At 32.6% G+C, this 24,257-nt stretch overlaps 2 protein-coding genes across 2 annotated transcripts; both read right to left on the bottom strand.

Moving 5' to 3' along the window:
- Window positions 1-223: 223 nt before the first annotated feature.
- LOC141680562 (AT-hook motif nuclear-localized protein 29-like) lies at window positions 224-1,027 on the bottom strand. The gene has a single exon (XM_074486755.1). It carries the CDS (start codon window positions 1,025-1,027, stop codon window positions 224-226), a length of 804 nt encoding a protein of 267 aa, XP_074342856.1.
- A 19,293-nt stretch (window positions 1,028-20,320) lies between these two features.
- LOC141680561 (AT-hook motif nuclear-localized protein 29-like) lies at window positions 20,321-21,124 on the bottom strand. Its single transcript, XM_074486754.1, has one exon. The coding sequence runs from the start codon at window positions 21,122-21,124 to the stop codon at window positions 20,321-20,323; it is 804 nt and encodes a 267-aa protein (XP_074342855.1).
- Window positions 21,125-24,257: the final 3,133 nt, after the last annotated feature.

Raw genomic sequence — 24,257 nt, 5'->3', positions numbered from 1 at the left:
AGTAAACAAATTAATTAATTAAAAAAATATCAAGTAAAGTGTAATTATTTAATTATGAACTTAACAAAATATATATCTCAGAAATCATTGTTCATAAATTAGCAAAGAGAATACCCTTCTATCATATTATACTTGTTCATAAATTGTTCATAAATATTGTTCCAATAAAAGAAATATTGTCTAGAAGCCTTTTATCTAAATACACGGGTTGTTGATTCAATATCTAAAAGGGAGGCCCTGGTGCAACAAAATTATTTGGCAAATCTACAGCAGGCCCTGCATTAAACAAAGAAAGACTAGTACCAACACTTCCTATCACGGTAAATGCCTGAGATATTAGTGGCTGAACCTCCTGCACCTGATTAGCACCATTTGCTGCATTTTCCTGCTCTGCTGCCCCGTGCCTCTCCAATGGTATACGCTCAAATACCGCATTAGCAAAAGTAGCCACCATCAAAATAACTGCACCTTTGGCAATCAGCGGACCTACCACTTTTCCCCCAAGAACCTGCCCTTGTCCTCCTGATAAAAAGATCGATAGGCTCCCGAATCCTGGTGGAGCCGGGGGAGGAAGCACTATCCCAGTAATCGAAATAATCTCAAAAGCACCTGGCAGTGTAATAACGCCCCCAGACAAGGAAGAAGAAGCATGTTGGTGGATGATAACATTCCAAACTGTCCCCTTCCCATTAAAGATACACACACCTCTGCCTCTCTGCATTGCATATGTGTTAAGGGTCTCCATTATGTCAGCGCCCGATGAAATTTCAAGAACGTGCGCCTCGAGAACATTGAAGCTCTCACAATTGCGGACAACAGGAGTCTTAGGCTTGTTTTTGGAGCCACGAGGACGGCCTCGTGGACAACTTTTTGGGAAAAAACCGCCACCCCCTGTAGAGTTGTTGTTCTGGGGATTGGTGTTGTTCAGGGGATTGGTTTCAAAATCAGAGTGGTGCGGTTCATGAGGTGGGAGTAACCGTTGAACCATTTGGGAAGAGTCTTGGCTTTGGTTGTTATCGCCTTCCATCTGTAAATGTAACATAAAACTCTAGATCATTACTGATTTACTATATCACAACATGTTGGTAGTGCCTTATATTTATATGATTTAAAATACAGCTTTGATTTAAAACCGATTAGGCAATAATTATGGATTTCAAAATTATTTTATGTAGATATTAATAAGATACTGGAGTAAATTAATGACTAAATTAAAAACTAAAATCCAATAGATTTTGACTAGTTTTTATTTTCTTTGATTTGTATGTCACGGGTCTGTTACAAATATAGCAACTGACTAAATTGCTACTCAGATATGGATTTTGCATATATTTACCTAGCGGCATAATGCTAGTTGCTTGACTATTAGTTACCAGGGTTTTTAGCACGTGGGATATAAACATGATTATTAGTTGCTAATTTTCTCGCACGTGCACGGACAAACTCTAGTTGCATAATTAGGAGGCGCGTACCATACCCGTATCATGTTTGTTAATTGCTAGTTATTTAGTGAAATAATCTTTTAGCACGTGACATGCACATATATTATATTGTTAATTTGTGCGGTAAACATTTATTTTTTAGGATAATAAGCACCGCAAAGATCAATGACATTATTCAAAATAATTGGATTTTATTATCTTACGGTGGACATGATTATTAGTTGCTAATTTCTTAGCACGTGAGTTGCACGGACAAACTCTAGTTGCATAGCACGGACAAACTCTAGTTGCATAATTAGGTGGCGCGTACCATACCCGTATCATGATTGTTAATTGCTAGTTATTTTTAGCGAAGTAATCTTTTAGCACGTGACATGCACATATATTATATTTTTAATTTATGCGGAAAGTATTTATTTTTTAGGACAATAAGCACCGCAAAGATCAATGACATTATTCAAAATAATTGGTTTTTATTATCTTACGGTGCTTGTTTACATTATGAAGATTTGATTATTACTGATTAGCTAATTACACAGTGAAAAAATAAGTGATAAGGTGAATGAAGATATCGATCATAAATATCAAATGTAAACGGGAGGATTTTTATTATATAAATTTATAAAGTAAATTAGGATTTGATTGACTTATTAACACTAGAGGTAGCGCGTATGGCGATTAACATTAAAAATTAAGGGCATTTTTAGTTATATTAACGAAGGTGTATTTAATTAGGAATATAACATATATTTTTGAATATTAAAAATTTGTGACTGTTTGATAGACTTTTAAAACATTCATTAAATTTGTCATATCTGGTTAAAAATTTATTGATTTTTATTGAAATATTATTGTATTCACATTTCAGAGACAATCAATTACTCCATCCGTTCCACTAGGTTCTTAACGTTTGAAATAAAAAGTTCGGCACGTATTTTAAGGTTCTTATTTACTATAGTTCCGTAACTTGTTTTTAATTTTTTTTTCAATAAAAGTTTAAACGTTAAACTTTTATTCAGAAAAAGAAAATTTTAAATATATGTTATAAAACTATACTAGATAAAAGTATTAAAATGTATGTCGATACTCCATTTCAAATGTTAATAATCTAGTGAGACGAAGGAAGTAATATTTTATAAATTTTTAAAGTTGATGATATTCAAATTTATTTCATAAACTTTATAAAATTTTTGGATTGTAATGAAATTTTTATGAAGTTTTCTAGAAGATTATGGTAAATTCATGATATTTTAAAATATGTTACAAAAATTTATAAATTAGATAAAACACATTGAAATCATTATATAACTGGACCAAGACATTAAGCCACGCTTCACTAGACCAAGACATTAAGCCACGCTTCACGGCGGAACTATACAAATATTTTTAAGAAATTAATAAATATTTATTATTAAATATGATAGCATTTACTTATATACGTGCTCCATTGAAAATAAAATAAATATTTTATAATTACAATAATAAATACATGCGAAAATGCATTAATATATAAAAATTATAGGTTGTTTTGTTCTACTCATGATTATTAATTTCGGAAATTAGAACTATTTGGTTTAGTTATTGATATGTGATTTATCGTGCGATTTTTGACAAATCGAATGATTTATCGGTAATTTAGCAACCCGGTAAAATATTGGACGGGTTTCTTAGCGATTTATTGATGATTTTTGAAAAATGGACCGATTTCTATAATGGGCTTAAACTTGTCTTTTGCTAATGTATGTAAAATTTATTATTACCCCTACAGCATATATTGTGCTCCACTATATTTCTTGACTACATCAAAAATACTTAAATATAAACTTTGAGTAACATACTTTTAACCAAATATATAAAACGAATCACTAAGTCTAGTAGCATCCATAATTCTTTTTTAAACAAAATGATACACTCTGAACTCATAAAAACAACAATTAACACAAATTTAAAGGCTTAACAAAATGAATAGCCGAAAAATTACAATAACATGAAAAATAAAGTTTGAAATTGTAATAGAAAATTATTTTTGAAGTCAAACGATTGGCATTTATGTATATAATATAAGATTATTTACTTGCTTTTTACATTGCCAAACTTGTTAGTCAAGACTTTACTCAATTAAATATTAAATATTTAACTTGTTAGTCAAGACTTCTATTAATTATTTTTCTTATAAATTACAAAAATTTTAAAGAAAAGAATATTACGAACGATAATAATATATTTAGAAGAATATATGTAACTGTAATTTTTAATATTAACTAATTCAGAAAATTAAGAAAATTAGAAAAAAAAATAATATTGAGGAACATCACATAAACGCTTTCGTCTTCCATCTTCTCCCCTATATATATTAATTTACCACCTATACCTATATTGAAGGTGAAAACTAGCTTGAGGATTATAATTTATGGTTAAGATTTTTGGGGTAAGATTAGGGCTAAAACTTAATTTTTTTTTAATTTTTTGAATAATTCATCCGTGATCTGACGAGTGAACTAGTCATGTATGTCAAGTGTTGTGATTTTTAAAGTTCATTTGCAATGCTTTAATTTTAATATGTATTGATTAATCTTTTTAAAAAATTCCTTGAAGGATCCAATAGGAATGAAATACACATGTGTGTAAATATTATGATTTCTACTACTCATTTGCAAATATTTTAATATAATTTTTTTTGAATAATAATTTGTGTTGATTATTTATAATTTTTGGGTGATCCAATTGTAATATTTAATATAAATATATATTAATTATATGTACAAAAAAGTGTTATTGGTAAAGCACATTTAGATTGAATTTACAATGAAAAATCGATTATAATGATTCACATAATAAAGTTTCATAATTTTTTTTTCACAATTTTGATAATTTCCTAAAAATTTTTAAAACCAGGCTTATATGTGCAAAAAAATTAAAATGATGACCAAAGTTTTAACTTACCACAAGTTGATGGTAAATAGAAGATATCGTTGAAAATTATAGTTTACAAAAAAATTGAAATTGGGCCTAAAGTTAAATATTTAATATTGAAGTCAAAACTTATAACCTATCCCATGCAGGAAACCATAATTCTATAAAAAATTTAAAATGAGGGCTCTAATCCAAAACTTCAAAATGAGCATCTAAATTTAAAAAGTTAAAAATGACGCCCAACTTTATAATTGATATTTAGGAAATATAAGTCAAGCATAGTAGAAAAATTTGTAATTAGTATTTATAAAGCTATAGTTTTCTCCCACGGATTGTCATTTTCATTTTATAACTTTTCATCTTCTTCTACTTGCACATCTGTTTCATTTTTCACATCTTGATTGTTTAGGTAAAAAATTTCTTCCCTTCATTACTTTTCTTAGTTTGTTGTCGATCATTTTTCAATTTTAAAATGAACTTAGGTATTCATTAATACTAACCATTCATATTCATGTTATGTAAATTGTACGTACTGGAGAATGACATGAGATAACAAATAATTTTAGGTTCTTAGAATGTTTAGGGTGGGACCAAGAGACCTCTCAAATACTTATTTTCTCATGGTAGTTCTTTCACAAAGACTTGCTATTGTAATTAAGAAGGGAGGAACAAGTACACTTGGAGAGCTATGAAGAGTTGTATGGAAAAAGCTACTCTAAATGAATTTAAATTCACTAATGAAGGCAAAAAGACAACGTTGTGATCAAAGATTATGACATAAAAGAATGCATGCTAGGACAAAGATATAAGAAATGCTAAAATAATGAAGACTCTGAAGATGATTAATTAAGTTTTAAAAAAATCTTCTAGATATATTTTTAGGTTGTTATTGTTAGTATTTGTGCCCTACACATAACCCTATTATATTTTGTTTATGATATTTGGATTATTAATATTTATGTTCAATCGATTATTCTTTCATAGTTTATTATATCTTAATTTACTGCGATATAAATATTAGATTAATAAATGTCCTTTTAATATGATATGAATTCTATATCTTTAAGTACGTGACTAGTATTATATCCTAAATATCTCTAGTCGACTGTTATTATTATGGGACAATAATAATGTATTAAGACTAGTGTGTTTATTGACTGATAATCACATCTTATTGATCATACGTATAGTGATAGTAAAATCGAAAACACGGGTAGATGTAAATATACATGGTGCTGGAGAGACCAAATGTGAGATTTTATATGTGTGTTGATAAGTAATTCTCACAGTGATAATGATGTAATGGTCCTTCGACTTGAAATCATTATATTTCTATATGATGATTAATATGACCGGGTAATGATGAAATTGGACTTTAGATGTATAATAAATCATATGAGAAATATGAATGATCTAGAAATGATTTAACCTTCCTATTTGAAGTAATATTATTGGCCTCTTGTGCGAGCTAGACTATGAAATGCGTGACGCCGCGCTCAAAAGTTGATTTAGAATGATAGTCTACTCATTGATCATGGAACCCGCGATTAAACCATGAAGAGGATGACACATAACATGCCTTGAGTTTAATCTATAATATATAGTTAGATGGATTATATTATATTGTACATTATTCACGAAAGGTTTAATCGATCACCGATTTAATTATTATTACTTGCGTAGCAATGATGTATTTCTGGATGCCACTCATTATTTATAATTTTAATATGAGATATTTAATAATTTGCCAACATAATAATAACCTATAGGGTCGACGCAAAAAGAAAGTTTGGAGGAATATTTAATTTATACTCAAATTTGAATTAAATATGAATTTTTTATTATTTAATTTTAATTAAGTTGGAATTAATTAATAGATTAAATGAAATTCAAATTTATTATTATTAAATTAGAAATTTAGTTATTGGATAATTAAGTGAGACTTAATTAGACAATAAATTAGAATTTAATATTTAATATGACTATATTATTGGATTAGGGTTATAACTCATTTTTTTCTCTCATATATAATCTCTTTTAGGGATGAATTAGGTAACTACATTTTTATAACAAAACCCTAGAAGCAGAGGGAGAGAGAGAAGTAGAACGAGTTCAATTTCCGGTGCTAGTACACGCCTCCTCCGTACCGGATTTCGTATGGATACCTATACGGCGTAGATCGTTAAGGCGAGATAAGTGGTGTTGGGTTGAAGTAATGATCTCTTTTTGACAACCATAATCGTAAAATACTTTAAGGTAAATATCTCATCCACAAATTAAATATTTTTTCGCATGGATCATGCGGTGGGTTTCAGTTTTTATCTATTTTTACGGTTTTATTTATTGTTCCGTTGTGTTTTTATATCCCGAAACCCAACAATGATATCATAGCTACTTGCGAAAGGTTTTAATTCGTTTATGTGTTTACTGATTTTGATGATAATATCATGTATACATTCTGTCATGACTATATGTTTGCGATTTGTATATTATGCATGTGTTGATAATCTTCCATGATAGATATTATGATATTATGCATGTGTTAATGATTAGCCATGATAAATATGATGATATTATATATGTTGATGATCTTCCATGATATATATGAAGATATTATGCATGTGTTGATGATCTGAGATGACTTTTATTATGATTAATTGTGTATGGACATAATAGGGGACTGGAACATACTGTATGTATATGATACAATGATACATACATGAAGAATCAAGCAGAAAGTTTCTGTATTGATTATGATGTTTTTTTTCAAAATTTTCAGCGGAGTTTGTTCTGTAAAATAGTGTTTCATATATGTTCCACTTGATATGATTAATTAGATTAATAATAATAAGTATATAATAAATTATATTAATATATGTTATTTAAGCATGGTGGATGGTTATGATCTTTAGACATTAGATTAATGTTTTTTAATTATGGTTTTAGTTTTTAAATATGACTTGCATGTCGTTTTGATTCATGTAATATTAAATCTCGAATGTAACTCGAGTTCTTCTTGTAAGTTTATTAAATTAGTCTTTTATATTTTATTTATGTAATGCACCTGAAGACTTGAAGACTAGAAAAAGGAGTCCATTGAATGTGATCCAAGAAAGCTATACAAGGAAGCAAATAAAGTAAGAAGATATATGATGTAATAGATAGTTGTATTTATTTACTTAACCACCTTAGATTGACCATGATCTTGATCATGAGCTTGATGAAGATCACATAGGATGGGGCCATAACCTACCACGTTTATTTTATTGCACTTTACATATATCATGTGATGAATGAATCTATAGAGTAGTTAGAATGATGTATGCTTAATTAGATTAGCAATGTATGTATATATTAGATAATTCACCCATGCAATGCCTGCTAAAGAAGATAAAATTTGTCACGATTCAAGATTTTAAAATTTAACAAACGAACATGAGATTCTTGTATTTTAGAAATACAGAATAAAAATAAGAATTTTCTTTATTTCTGATATGGGGCAATTTTGTCAAAAAGCGGGTACATTGAACTTGTAAGGTTGCGGGTTTTAAGAGAGACCATTGTGACTCCCTCTCTACTGGAAATCAAACCATTGACAAATATTGATTTGAAGTATATTATTCAAGGAACAATTGATAATCTCTTTATGATGGGATCATGATCGTTTTAATATTTACAAAACCCTAAAGCTCATATTAAGTTGTTCACATGCCTTCCAATATGTCCAACGCGTTAACCCCTACATCGATAAGGAGTGGGTTCGCAAGAGCGAAGTACTCCCATCTATAGTGGGAGATGCGGTGAAGTATATTAATACTTTCTGACTATTATGTTTGACTTAACTAAGTTACCACAATAGGATTGTGAACTTAGAGGCATGGAGTTTGGCGAGATTTATTAGATAAATATGAACAAATGTTGTTCCATCGAACTCTCCAAGAGTTATATAGTTGATATAATTAACAAATACTGTCTATCTTATTGAATCATGTTTTAGGAGTAAAGCCAAAGCTGAACTAAAATGTTGTGAAATTTGGATCTTGGCTCACCAGAAAGGATATTAAAGATTTTCTTTCCGAATTAATAGTTAGGGCTATTGATTTGATAAAAATAGTAGGAGATATATATTTTGAATATATATAAATAATCACTTGAACATAATCTAATGAGCATTTGTAGACTAATTCATTTTATGTATTTTAATATTATAGATATCAAATGACAAACAACTCAAACAACTTCTTCGTGTGGCCAGTCCTTGAGAAGGACAAGCTGACATGAACAAACTTCCTTGATTGGAAAAGGAACCAGAGGATAGTCCTCAGGAAGGAGCGAAAGTTCCATGTCATTAATTTTCCTCGCCCTGAACCTCTTCCTGAAGGGGCAACACATGTTCAACAGGCTGCTTATCAAAAGCATATAGATGCTGACATGTATGTCACCTATTTGATGCTAGCGGCTATGAGTCCTGAGCTTCAGAAACAATATGAGCATATGAATGCTTATATCATGATTGATCACCTTAAATGTATGTTTGAAGAATGGGCTCGTCAAGAGAGATTTGATACAAGCAAAGCTTTGTATGCATGCAAACAGGGTGATCGTGATTTGGTTGGACCGCATATTTTGAAGATGATTGAATATATGGAGTACCTTGCTACTATGGGTTCTAAGATTGGGACGGAAGCCTATATAGATCTGATCCTACAATCTTTGAACAACCACTGTGCTCAATTTTTAATGAATTACAACATAAATGTGAGACAAGATACCTACCAAATTGTTGGCTATGTTGGAAACTGCCGAGACCAACATTCAGACGGTGTCCCCTGCTCCCATAATGATGGTGATCAAAGAGAGAGACAAAGGGAAAGGTAAATGGAAAGGCAAGAAGAGGATGTGATCCAAATCTGGTACTGCTCTCAAAACTTCTCCCAAATAGGCTTTGAAGCCTGGAGGCGGTATTGCAAAGGGCGATACTTGTCACTATTGCAAGAAACCGGGTCATTGGAAGAGAAACTATCATGCTTTTTTGGAGGATCTGGAAAATAAGAAGGCTGCCGGCACTTCTGATTCAGGTATTTATGGTATAAAAGTTAACTTTTCTACTTCTAGTTCATGGGTATTAGATAATGGATATGGTTCTCACATTTGTATAAATATGCAGGAACTGCAGGAAAGTAGGTTATTGGCGAAGGGAGAAGTCGATCTACGTGTTGGGAATAGAGTAAAGATTGCTACTTTAGCTGTAGGGACTTATCATTTATCATTACCCACCGGGCTTATTTTAGAACTAGATAACTATTTTTACGTGCCTGCGATTTGTAAAAACATTATTTTGGTTTCTTATTTGGATAAGAAAGGTTTTTCATTTTTGATTAAGAAAAATGTTTTTCCTTTTTATTGAAATGCTAGCCATGGGGTTGCACATTTGTTTAATAGTTTATATGTTCTTGATCTTGATACTCATGTCTATAAAATAAATAGTAATGATAATAAACGCAATAAGATGATAGACTCAAATCAAACATACCTCTGGCATTGTCATTTAGGCCACATAAATGAGAAACACATTTCTAAGTTACATAAAGATGGCTACCTGGATAAATTTGAATTATGAATCATACGAAGAATGCAAAGCTTGTCTCATTGGAACATAGTTTACTCCTTCGGGAATGCCTCAATGGAACATAGTTTCTGAGAGAAGAAATCATACCTTGTTGGACATGGTACGATCGATGATGAGTCTAAAGGATCTTCCAATAAATTTCTAGGGTTATGCTCTGGAAATGGCTACATATACACTAAATCGAGTTCTAACTAAATCGGTTAAAAAGACTCCATATGAGATATGAACTGAGAAACGCCATAGCATGTCATTTATGAAAGTATGGGGATGCAAAGCATTTGTAAAACGCTTGGTCTCTGACAAGCTAGGACCAAAATTAGATAAATGTTATTTTATGGGATATCGTGAAGAAACAAAGGGTGTAGTTTATATAATTCTACTGAGAACCAAGTGTCTGTTGCTCGGACTGCTGTATTTTTTGAAATAGAGTTACTTTACAAGAAAACTAGTTGGAGGACTATAGATCTCGATGAAGATGTTCCTGCTCCGGAAATATAGGTTGTTCGTAGATCTAGTAGGGTTCTTCATGAGTGAGAGAGATATTATGGATTTTTATTGACTCAAGATGATGATGTGATGCTTATAGACAATGATGAACCTCTTATCTACCAAGAAGCTATGAACAGTCCATACTCCGAGAGATAACTAGAGGCCATGAAATCCGAGATGGAATCCATGTATCAAAATAAAGTATGGACTTTAGTTGATCCACCTGAAGGGATAAAACCTAAAGGATGCAAGTGGGGTTTTAAGAAGAAAACTAAAATAGATGGTAAAGTACAGACCTATAAGGCGGCACTAGTGGAAAAATGTTTCAAACAAATTCATGGTATAGACTATGATGAGACTTTTTCACCAGTTGCTATGGTCAAGTCCATTAGGATTTTGCTAGCAGTAGCTGCTCAATACTACTATGAGATTTGGCAAATGGATGTTAAAACCGCTTTCTTAAATGGGAGCCTTGAAGAGGATGTATACATGTTACAACCTGAGGGTTTTTTTGGATCCAAAGTTTGTTAAGATGGTCTGTAAGTTGCTTCGATCTATTTATAGATTGAAGCAAGCCTCAAGGAGATGGAATCATTCTTTTGATTAACAGTCAAAGAGTTGGCTTTATTCAAAAGGAAGATGAACCATGTATTTACAAGAAGGTTAGTGGGAGCCATGTGGCTTTCCTAGTACTATATGTAGATGACATATTACTAATAGGGAATGACATACCTCCTTTACAGGCTGTTAAGACTTGATTGGGAAATAGTTTCTCAATGAACAACTTAGGCGATGCTACTTACATATTAGGGATCAAGATCTTTAGAGATAGATCAAGAAGATTAATCGGCCTAAGTCTGAGTACATACATAGACAAAGTATTGCATCGTTTTGGGATACAAGAGGCAAAAAGAGGATATGTCCCAATGTCTGATGGGATAGTGATCTCAAAAGATAACTGCCCTATATCATTAGATGATAAGGGCTGTATGAGCAAAGTTCCATATGCTTCAGCAATTGGAATTTTTGTATGCGATTATATATAATCGTCCTGATATTTCGTATGCCTTGAGCATGATGAGTAGATACTAGTCTAATTCAGGTGCTGGACAACTATCAAGAATATTCTCAAGTACTTAAAGAGGACGAAAGATTTATTCTTAGTGTATGGAGGAGATGAGAAGCTAGTTATACTGGGTTACACTGATGCTAGCTTCCAGACAGACAGAGACGATTCAATATCTCAGTTATATTTTGTGTTTTTCCTTAATGGAGGTGCTGTAAGCTGGAAAAGTTTAAAACAAGAGAAATTAGCTGATTCTACAATAGAAGCTGAGTATATTGCTGCCAGTGAAGCAACCAATGAGGTTGTTTGGATGTAGAAATTTATAACGGGACTTAGTGTGGTTCCATCGATCACATATCTAGTTGATCTTTATTGCGATAACAATGGAGCCATTGCGCAGGCTAAAGAACCGAGGTCCCATTTCAAAGCAAAGCATATATTTAAAAGATATTACCTTTTTCTAGAGATTAATGAGAGAGGAGATATACATATATATATAGTGCATATTGATGATAATCTTACGGCTGGGATTAAAAATAACATGAAAGGGACCGCGGAAATTGTCCGCGGTACAGTGTAATTACCAAATTACCCCTAGCCCACAGACCGCGGACAATTTCAGCGGTTGGGGTCAGTTATTTCTTATGCAATCCCTGGAAAACACTCACAGAACACAGATAAAAATCCAGACGCACAACACAGACAAACACAGACACACAACACAACAAACAACAAACATAACAAGCCGAGGGAGATTGAATCGGGGAGGATAGTGGACCCATAATCGAGATTTGAATCATTCCCCTATCCTAATTACGGTATATAATCGATCCCCTTTTTCTTATGCACTTGCTCAGATTAATCTTTATGCTATTTTTTCTAAGAGTTTCAAAACATTCTCGGAGGTCTTCAGCGTGGTCCTGGAAAAGTGACTTAACAATCATATCGTCCACATAACATTCCATATTGCGCCCAATTTGTTATTTGAAGACTATATTGATTATACATTGAAAGGTTGACACTACATTCTTCAGGTTAAAGGGCATTTTAATGTATGCGTATGTTCCCTTTGGCGTGATGAAGGCTGTCTTTGGGATATCAGCCGTATTCATGATTATCTAATGGTAACCCGAAAAGGTATCAAGAAAGCCGAGGACTTCGTAGCCGGCCGTGTTATCTATCAGCTGGTCAATGCTAGATAAGAGGTAATGATCTTTCAGACATGCTTTATTAAAGTCTGTGTAGTCTACACACATCCTCCATTTATTGTTTGCTTTCTTGACTGCGACTACATTAGCAAGCCAATCATAGTATTCAATCTCAATGAACTTGGCTTCCAATAACTTTTCAACCTCGGCTTCCATAAGTTTTTGTCGCTCTGAGGCGAAGGTTCTCTTCTTTTGTCTCATGGGCTTAGCCTCGAGCTTCACATTAAGGCAATGCTTAGCTGTCTTCGGATCTAGCCCGTGCATATCTTCAGGATCCTATGCGAAGACCTCTTGGTATTCACTTACCACTGCGATAACCTTCTCCTTCAGGTCAGGTTCCATATTTTTTCCTATACGAACCATCTTTCCTGAACATCTAGCGTAGAGCTCGACCTCTCCTACTTCGGCCCCATGCTCGGCAATTGGGCAAGACAGGTCGGCTCCAAACTTCTTCAGTTCAATATTCAGTAACTATTTATTCCGACTTGGTTCGGCTTCAAAACACTTTCTTTTCCCTTTTAAGTCATTCTCCTCGTACTCCTTGTCTTTGTCGAGGTCCTCGAGCATGATAATCCTCGTCATCTTCTGGTCCCCTCTCATCATACCAACCCCCTTTTCCGTGGGGAACTTCAGCTTGAGATGGGGTATGTACTCCACGACTTGGAAAACGGATAAGAAGGGTCGGCCAAAGAGTGGATTATACTGGCTTTCAACCCTCATAATATAGAACTTGACCTATATTTCAGCAGTATAGGGCAATTTACCGATAATAACAAGTAAAGTGATCGTACCTTCAGAGGGTATATGATGTCCGCCAAAGGCCTCGAGAGGTGTTTCGCGGCACAGTTCCATTTATTGTCCCGCTAGGTTCATTTTAGTGTATGTCCGATGGAACAAGATATTACAAGTGGGTCCTCATGAGGGCATATGACATCCTCATAGTCCTCTTCGGTAAAGGAGAGGGGCGTGGCCTTCCTGGCAAGGCTGAACTGACACATGTTATAAACTTGGCGGGTACCTCTTTCTGGCATTCTTGCTATCAAGACCGAGGGCACTGCCACCTGAGATGGTCTTCACCTCTCCCTGATATCTTTCTGCGGTCCCTCTATTTCTTGCATCGTTCTGTTCCATCTTGTCCCTCAGATCCCTTACAAACTTATTCAATTCTCTGGCCTTAATAATCTTCTCAATTATCTTCTTCAGGTGAAAGAATTCATCTGTATTATGCCCCTTATCCCGATGGTAGTCACAGTACTTGTCCGAATTCTTCTGGTGATCAGCCATTTTTATTTTGGCGAGATGGAAAAAACATGTCTTTCCTTTAATCTCATGGAGAATCTTGGAGATTGACACATTAAGAGGTGTAAACGCGGTCAAATCTCCATCTCTTCACCTTTCCAAGCCCCGACCAGTCTATTTTTTATTATCATTCCTACGATCGTCCCTTCGGTCACGGTTGGACCCTCGAGAGTACTCATAAGACCGAACTGCCAGCTTCGGCCCTCTCTTCGTGGCTCTCTATACCCTTCCAGAATTTCCATTTTCCTCCGAATGTTCCTACCCATCACATATATGTCATTCAGATATTTTGGGGGATAATCATAAAGAGATCATATGAGTTTTTTTTATCTTTGATTGGGTCCAGTCCAGTGGTTAGATATTCCATAGCCTTTTTCTTATTCAGATCGGTGACCATGTCTGCTTCCTCCTTAAACCTGGCTAGGTAATCACCTAGGGACTCGTTTTTCCACTGCCTACAATGGATGAGAGTCTCATTATCTTTGTCTCTTCGGCATAGGTGTAAATAGTGCCTTATAACTTTTCCTTCAGCTGCTCATATGAATGGATCGAATATGGACGAAGCGATTTATACCACATCGAAGTCCCTCTTTTCAGGTACGTCTTAAATATCTTACACAATATCGTCTGGATATGACCCACGCCAGTCATCAATAATTCATATTTGTCACAATTATCTTCAGGATCCCTCTCCCATTGAACTTAGTCATTTTCAAAAACTGTTCTCTTCTCTTGGAAGAGGCCGATATGCCTCTATTTCTTAACATGGACTCATCTTCCTTAACGTGGACTCGTTTTACTTTTCGAGTACTCTTAGCCCCTTTGGTTTCTTCGAGTGATGCTCTAAACACTCTCTCCTCCAGTATTAACTCTTCCCTTCGTAGCTTAATGACCTTAAGTTTCAGCACATCGACCTCCCATTTTTGGTCCTTTGTTCAGTCTCATCGGCCTCTTTCAATTTTCCCTTTTTTTTGGCGATATTTTCTGCTCTCAGCTTTCTTAGCATCTCCTGTTCTTCAGGAGTTGGGACTATTTCGGCTTCCTCATCGAAATCAGCTCCCAGATTCCGAGGGTTAATCACAGATTGCATCGTAGGATTAGTTTTCGGATCGGTGAACCCCGAATGGCCCTGCTCAACGTTGCTTTTAGTCATCGTCTCGATCTCAGGACTTAATCTCCTATTCCCACAAACGGTGCCAAATATTATAACCAATTCTCTGCCGACTTGGTCTCCGTCCCGATGAATAAACTTCGGCCTATAAAGAGATGAATACGGTAGATGATCCCCCGATTCACCTCCGATATGAGAATAAGTTAACTGGTTTTTGTATGGATAATTCGAAATACAAGATATTAATTTGATCCAAGAGTGTGTGTTGATGAATGAATTTTTTTTGTGTACATAACCTTAACCATCAACGTTACTCTCCGAACTTGTCGGTTCGTTGCGTTTAGAGGGGGGATGTGGCAGTTGTGGCTAGGAGACTGTGTCCTCATCTTTATTGGACAAACCGTCGTCCTCGTTATTGGGCCGACCATTCTTCAGTCCACGTAGTGCCTTATCTTCTTCGGCCCAAACACGTTATACGGGCCTAATAACAGTGAGCCTCCAACATGCTATACAACACGAACTCAACTTCTTTGACTATTAGACTAGAATCTCATCAAAATAAATTACCTTCTATGTTTGGTGACTTGTTAACTGGGCTTTGGAGTTTAAAGAGGACCTTTTGGAGAGACATATAATGGATATTTTATAATTCATAATTTATAATAAGTTGAGTTTTTCGAAGTGGGTTATAGTACAAGACCTCATCTTCAACTATTAAAAACATAATTTCCCTTTTATGTTTGATCGTTTTTTCGTCTGCGATTTGAAGAGAACCTTTTGGAGCCCCTTTTGGAGCCATCTATACTCTTTATTATCAAAATATTGAATTACCAAATTTGGTACAACTGTTAACACAAATTGACTTTGTCCTCTATCAATTAGTATCATGACCATATAATTGTTTTTAAAATATGATAATATTATTAAATCTCAACTATTAACAACTTCAATTCTCTGCAGACTTTATTTTCTATTAGTTAATTTTCATCTAAGCAACTCTTTACTTTTATTATATAGAAAAACATTTTTAAGGAGCGATATTAAACAAATTATACTGAAAAAAGATAATTATTTTAATTTCAAAGATAATTTTTTTATCAATAATTAAGTAATATTAAACAAACTATATTAAAAAAGTTAAACAAATAATATGAAAAAGTGATTATTTTAATTTAAAAAACAACTTCTTATCAATAATTAACCTTTTTTATATTATAAAAAGTGAAATATACCGTATACGAGGAGTCTTTGACCATATTGTTTGTCTTTCTTATTATAACGAGTTAGATGGTTAACCATCTGCCTTACTTTATTGTTCAAAATCAGTTCTCCTTCTTTTCCTCTTATTCTTCCAAGATAATTATTTTAATTTTAAAAATAACTTCATATCAATAATTAAGTACTATTAAACAATTTATATTGAAAAAAATAAATATAAATATTAAGTAATATTAATTCCACACTTTTATTAATAAATGAAATCATCTTTGATTGAAATACAAAATTACTAAAGTATCAAATTTGGTACTCACCATATAATTATATATATATATATATTTTTAAAATTTTATGTTATTAAATTATAAGTACTAACATGAAATGAATTGTAGACTTTATTTTATAGTATTTAGTGTTCATCCAAGTACTAACACATATTGACATACTTTTTTTTAGATTTTGTTTTTTAACCTGTACTATTTAATTTTTATAAACAATTAAGCCATAATTTATTGGAACATAAACATATCAAAAGTAACAAATTACTAAATTTTGGTACTTATTAGATATTTATATATATATATTTTTTAAATTTTATATCACTAAATCATAACTACTTACTTGACTATTTTTCTTTGTAGATTTTGTTGACTTTTGGTTATAATAATAGTGTGACGAATTGACTTCTATTTTATTTACACATTATTTTTTTTATACAATTTTTTAATAAGTAATACACTCTTTAAATGGAACACAACAATTTATTAAGACTCTCATTGTAACCGCGAGTTTGATTCCCCACAACTACGTTTTTATTCAAAATTTATTGATATAATTTTCAATTATTTAATTTTAACATGGTTCGATTCCCCATAACCTACATAAAATTTATTTATAATTTAACTTTTATGATTTTACTTAGATTTCAATTTGGCATGACTATACATAGTTAAATAAGATTTACTTATTATACACTTTTAATAATGCTTATTAATAATTTCACCATATTTTGATTCTTTGCAATAATGTAATTAAAAAAAAATTAATTTGTAATGTATCTTCTATTATTTCACTTGGATTTAATTATTATGACTACCTATAATTAAATATTATTTATTGCTATTCACACTTTATAGTATTTAATAAATTTTGTAAAGTAAAACACTTTAATTGTTAGTATTCCGAGGAATGATCTGAGTATAGTAATTAAAAAGTATATGTCGTTAACGTGTATTTATAAACAAACCGCTTTAATATGATAAGTTTTCGTGATCTTTTTTTTTCGAGTCTTAATAATATTATGTTGGAGAGATTTTTTTTTGTTGCTAAGTATGTATATATTGTAGAAACTAAGAAAAACAAGGGATATACCCAAGCTCTATGACAGGCCATAAAGTGGACTATCTATAATCAATCTACAAGCAGATTGAAGATAGAAAGAAATCAAAAAATATACTCAGGCCTAGTAGAAACTAGTTTAGAGAACCATAAAGAACTAGCTAATTTTGCTTTGAAATCGACCACGATCCCATCAAAAAGTTGTTGAGACCCAAAACAGCTTTTATCATGAACCCGTGCGTTTCTTTCCCTCCAAATATGATAACAAAAGATCTGAAGGCAATATAAAGAAAGGGTACGAAGTAGCCTGTCTTCAATCTATAAAACTATCTCCAGACAGTGAAGCCAAGAGTCACCCAAAATGTGTACATGCAAGAGAGTACAAATTTTCCGAAGTACGAAAGCACAGTTGGACAATGTCTAAGAAGGTGATTGTTCGCCTCGAGACCTTCTATACACAAGTAACAAATCTGAGAAAAAGCAATGCCAAAACGAGCAAGGCGCGCAAGCGTAGGGAGACGCCCGTGACAAGCCACCCATTGGTGGTGCGCATAACGATAGATTGTGAGTTTGTGCCAAACCGCAGGAGCCCAACTTATCTCAGTTCCCCTATTTCTGATAGAATCCCAAATATTCCATGTCTTTATCTTGACAACATGAATGCCTGCCCAAAGTATCCTATCTTCTCTATGAACACGCACAACCGGAAAGGAAAAATGTTCAAGCCATTGCGTTAGGAGAGGATCCACGTGATGATGTCTAGAGTTGGGAGTTGGCAACGCCCAATGACCAGTTTGAAGCAGCACACCAACAGTAGCATTACTTGAAAGACCACATTGACGAATGATGAGAGATGTCAAAGTAGATACAAGACAGACCCCTTCCCACCAAGGATCAAACCACAACGAAGTATTGCATCCATTCCCTATGTCATAGGTGATGAACTACAATGCAATGTTACGAAGTTTGAGAACCTTTTTCCAGATCCAGGATGAGTCAGGAGGAATTTTCATGGTCCAGAAATGTTTGTTACGAAGAAGAGTAGCATTAACCCAAGTAGACCACAAATTAGAGTTTTTTGTGACAACCTTGAGTAAGTGACCTATAATTTGAGCTCAATTTCGATCCACCATATTTTTAACACCAAGGCCCCCTTCCTTCTTAGGGAGACAAACTATTCTCCAAGATATTTTAGCACCACCTTTCTGATTAATATTACTCCTCCACAAAAAAACGAGTCAACAAAGATCGGATATGTGCATGAACCGCCGTTGGAAGCAAAAAATGGTTGCACCAATAGGCCTCGATAGCATGTAGAACAGAGTTTATTAGGCGAACTCTTCCAGCAAAAGAGAGTAGCAGTGAAGTCTAATTATGAATTCTAGCAGTGATTTTATCAATCAGGGGAATGCAGTCATTCAAGCACAACTGACCAGAAATTGAAGACACCCCAAGAAACTTAACTGGTAGACACCCTCTAGGAATAGAAAAATCATTATCAAACCAATCAAAAAACTCGGGGGAAGCATTGCAGAAAAAACTATTGCTTTTGTGAATGCTTGGCTGAAGCCCACTCATAGAGGAACAAGTGCTTGCATTTCCAATGATATTTGAAGGCAGGAGGCTTTGGCTTTAATAGACAACAAAGAACATTGATGCATATAGTGAAGAGATAAGGCGACAAAGGATCACCTTGGCGAATTCCTTGCGCACCATCAAAATAACCGTGAATAATGCCATTAAGTTCGATAGAAAACTTTGTTGTGCAAATGCAAGCTTTAATCCAAGAGATAAAAAGGGATGAGAATCCCATTTTTTCCAAAGTAGCCAAAACAAAAGGCCATTGGAGAGATATAAATGTAGTATTTGACATTTTATTATTTAGGCCCGTACTTCACACATGTTACTAACTAGTATAATAGACTTTTGTATAATTTGTAAACTATTATAAAAAATAACAACTGTAGTTGACAAATAACAAATTTAAATTATTTACATTTATAGTTTATATAATTTTTTTGACCAAAAACTGGACCCAACATTATGTCGGTTTTGTAAATCACAAGGAGTTATGAAATACTTATTAGTTGAATGTAACTACATTGCATCAAATTTTCTTAGGTATTTATGGGATTATGTGATAAATTAATGGAATATTATGTGTTATTAAGGTTTTTTTTCATAGAAGAGATGTGAGAATAATTCTGTTTTAAAATAATTAACTTTGTTGATTAAAAATATTAACACATTGCATAAGTAAATTTTGTTTCAGAGATATGACCAATAGATTATACCTTGATTAAGCTAATATGGAATGATGAGTTGGTTATTAGTTCCAATTAAAACGGCATATTTTCTAGTAAACAAATCAATTAATTAAAAAAATATCAAGTAAAGTGTAATTATTTAATTATGAACTTAACAAAGTATATATCTCAGAAATCATTGTTCATAAATTAGCAAAGAGAATACCCTTCTATCATTAAATAATTTGTAAACTTTTATTAGATCTCAAACTACCGATCTTTTTGACTTAAAAATTAACCCACTAAAAGAAATATTGTCTAGAAGCCTTTTATCTAAATACACGGGTTGTTGATTCAATATCTAAAAGGGAGGCCCTGGTGCAACAAAATTATTTGGCAAATCTACAGCAGGCCCTGCATTAAACAAAGAAAGACTAGTACCAACACTTCCTATCACGGTAAATGCCTGAGATATTAGTGGCTGAACCTCCTGCACCTGATTAGCACCATTTGCTGCATTTTTCCGCTCTGCTGCCCCGTGCCTCTCCAATGGTATACGCTCAAATACCGCATTAGCAAAAGTAGCCACCATCAAAATAACTGCACCTTTGGCAATCAGCGGACCTACCACTTTTCCCCCAAGAACTTGCCCTTGTCCTCCTGATAAAAAGATCGATAGGCTCCCGAATCCTGGTGGAGCCGGGGGAGGAAGCACTGTCCCAGTAATCGAAATAATCTCAAAAGCATCTGGCAGTGTAATAACTCCCCCAGACAAGGAAGAAGAAGCATGTTGGTGGATGATAACATTCCAAACTGTCCCCTTCCCATTAAAGATACACACACCTCTGCCTCTCTGCATTGCATATGTGTTAAGGGTCTCCATTATGTCAGCGCCCGATGAAATTTCAAGAACGTGCGCCTCGAGAACATTGAAGCTCTCACAATTGCGGACAACAGGAGTCTTAGGCTTGTTTTTGGAGCCACGAGGACGGCCTCGTGGACAACTTTTTGGGAAAAAACCGCCACCCCCTGTAGAGTTGTTGTTCTGGGGATTGGTGTTGTTCAGGGGATTGGTTTCAAAATCAGAGTGGTGCGGTTCATGAGGTGGGAGTAAACGTTGAACCATTTGGGAAGAGTCTTGGCTTTGGTTGTTATCGCCTTCCATCTATAAATGTAACATAAAACTCTAGATCATTACTGATTTACTATATCACAACATGTTGGTAGTGCCTTATATTTATATGATTTAAAATACAGCTTTGATTGAAAACCGATTAGGCAATAATTATGGATTTGAAAATTATTTTATGTAGATATTAATAAGATACTGGAGTAAATTAATGACTAAATTAAAAACTAAAATCGAATAGATTTTGACTAGTTTTTATTTTCTTTGATTTGTATGTCACGGGTCTGTTACAAATATAGCAACTGACTAAATTGCTACTCAGATCTGGATTTTGCATATATTTACCTAGCGGCATAATGCTAGTTGCTTGACTATTAGTTACCAGGGTTTTTAGCACGTGGGATATAAACATGATTATTAGTTGCTAATTTTCTCGCACGTGCACGGACAAACTCTAGTTGCATAATTAGGAGGCGCGTACCATACCCATATCATGTTTGTTAATTGCTAGTTATTTAGTGAAATAATCTTTTAGCACGTGACATGCACATATATTATATTGTTAATTTGTGCGGTAAACATTTATTTTTTAGGATAATAAGCACCGCAAAGATCAATGACATTATTCAAAATAATTGGATTTTATTATCTTACGGTGGACATGATTATTAGTTGCTAATTTCCTAGCACGTGAGTTGCACGGACAAACTCTAGTTGCATAATTAGGTGGCGCGTACCATACCCGTATCATGATTGTTAATTGCTAGTTATTTTTAGGGAAGTAATCTTTTAGCACGTGACATGCACATATATTATATTTTTAATTTGTGCGGAAAATATTTATTTTTTAGGACAATAAGCACCGCAAAGATCAATGACATTATTCAAAATAATTGGTTTTCATTATCTTACGGTGCCTGTGTACATTATGAAGATTTGATTATTACTGATTAGCTAATTACACAGTGAAAAAATAAGTGATAAGGTGAATGAAGATATCGATCATAAATATCAAATGTAAACGGGAGGATTTTTATTATATAAATTTATAAAGTAAATTAGGATTTGATTGACTTATTAACACTAGAGGTAGCGCGTATGGCGATTAACATTAAAAATTAAGGGCATTTTTAGTTATATTAACGAAGGTGTATTTAATTAGGAATATAACATATATTTTTGAATATTAAAAATTTGTGACTGTTTGATAGACTTTTAAAACATTCATTAAATTTGTCATATCTGGTTAAAAATTTATTGATTTTTATTGAAATATTATTGTATTCACATTTCAGAGACAATCAATTACTCCATCCGTTCCACTAGGTTCTTAACGTTTGAAATAAAAAGTTCGGCACGTATTTTAAGGTTCTTATTTACTATAGTTCCGTAACTTGTTTTTAATTTTTTTTTCAATAAAAGTTTAAACGTTAAACTTTTATTCAGAAAAAGAAAATTTTAAATATATGTTATAAAACTATACTAGATAAAAGTATTAAAATGTATGTCGATACTCCATTTCAAATGTTAACAATCTAGTGAGACGAAGGAAGTAATATTTTATAAATTTTTAAAGTCGATGATATTCAAATTAATTTCATAAACTTTATAAAATTTTTGGATTGTAATGAAATTTTTATGAAGTTTTCTAGAAGATTATGGTAAATTCATGATATTTTAAAATATGTTACAAAAATTTATAAATTAGATAAAACACATTGAAATCATTATATAACTCGACCAAGACATTAAGCCACGCTTCACTAGACCAAGACATTAAGCCACGCTTCACGGCGGAACTATACAAATATTTTTAAGAAATTAATAAATATTTATTATTAAATATGATAGCATTTACTTATATACGTGCTCCATTGAAAATAAAATAAATATTTTATAATTACAATAATAAATACATGCGAAAATGCATTAATATATAAAAATTATAGGTTGTTTTGTTCTACTCATGATTATTAATTTCGGAAATTAGAACTATTTGGTTTAGTTATTGATATGTGATTTATCGTGCGATTTTTGACAAATTGAATGATTTATCGGTAATTTAGCAACTCGGTAAAATATTGGACGGGTTTCTTAGCGATTTATTGATGATTTTTGAAAAATGGGCCGATTTCTATAATGGGCTTGAACTTGTCTTTTGCTAATGTATGTAAAATTTATTATTACCCCTGCAGCATATATTGTGCTCCACTATATTTCTTGACTACATCAAAAATACTTAAATATAAACTTTGAGTAACATACTTTTAACCAAATAATATGAAACGAATCACTAAGTCTAGTAGCATCCATAATTCTTTCTTAAACAAAATGATACACTCTGAACTCGTAAAAACAATCAAACAATTAACACAAATTTAAAGGCTTAACAAAATGAATAGCCGAAAAATTACAATAACATGAAAAATAAAGTTTGAAATTGTAATAGAAAATTATTTTTTAAGTCAAACGATTGGCATTTATGTATATAATATAATATTATTTACTTGCTTTTTACATTGCCAAACTTGTTAGTCAAGACTTTACTCAATTAAATATTAAATATTTAACTTGTTAGTCAAGACTTCTATTAATTATTTTTCTTATAAATTACAAAAATTTTAAAGAAAAGAGTATTATGAACGATAATAATATATTTAGAAGAATATATGTAACTGTAATTTTTAATATTAACTAATTCAGAAAATTAAGAAAATTAGAAAAATAAAATAAGATTGAGGAACATCACATAAACGCTTTCGTCTTCCATCTTCTCCCATATATATATTAATTTACCACCTATACCTATATTGAAGGTGAAAACTAGCTTGAGGATTATAATTTATGGTTAAGATTTTTGGGGTAAGATTAGGGCTAAAACTTATTTTTTTTTTTAATTTTTTGAATAATTCATCCGTGATCTGACGAGTGAACTAGTCATGTATGTCAAGTGTTGTTATTTTTAAAGTTCATTTGCAATGCTTTAATTGTAATATGTATTGATTAATCTTTTTAAAAAATTCCTTGAAGGATCCAATAGGAATGAAATACACATGTGTGTAAATATTATGATTTCTACTACTCATTTGCAAATATTTTAATATAATTTTTTTTGAATAATAATTTGTGTTGATTATTTATAATTTTTGGGTGATCCAATTGTAATATT

Source organism: Apium graveolens, chromosome 8 (genome assembly GCF_009905375.1).
Source record: "Apium graveolens cultivar Ventura chromosome 8, ASM990537v1, whole genome shotgun sequence".
Taxonomy (NCBI): Eukaryota; Viridiplantae; Streptophyta; class Magnoliopsida; order Apiales; family Apiaceae; genus Apium; species Apium graveolens.
This window is presented reverse-complemented; position numbering and strand designations above follow the sequence as displayed.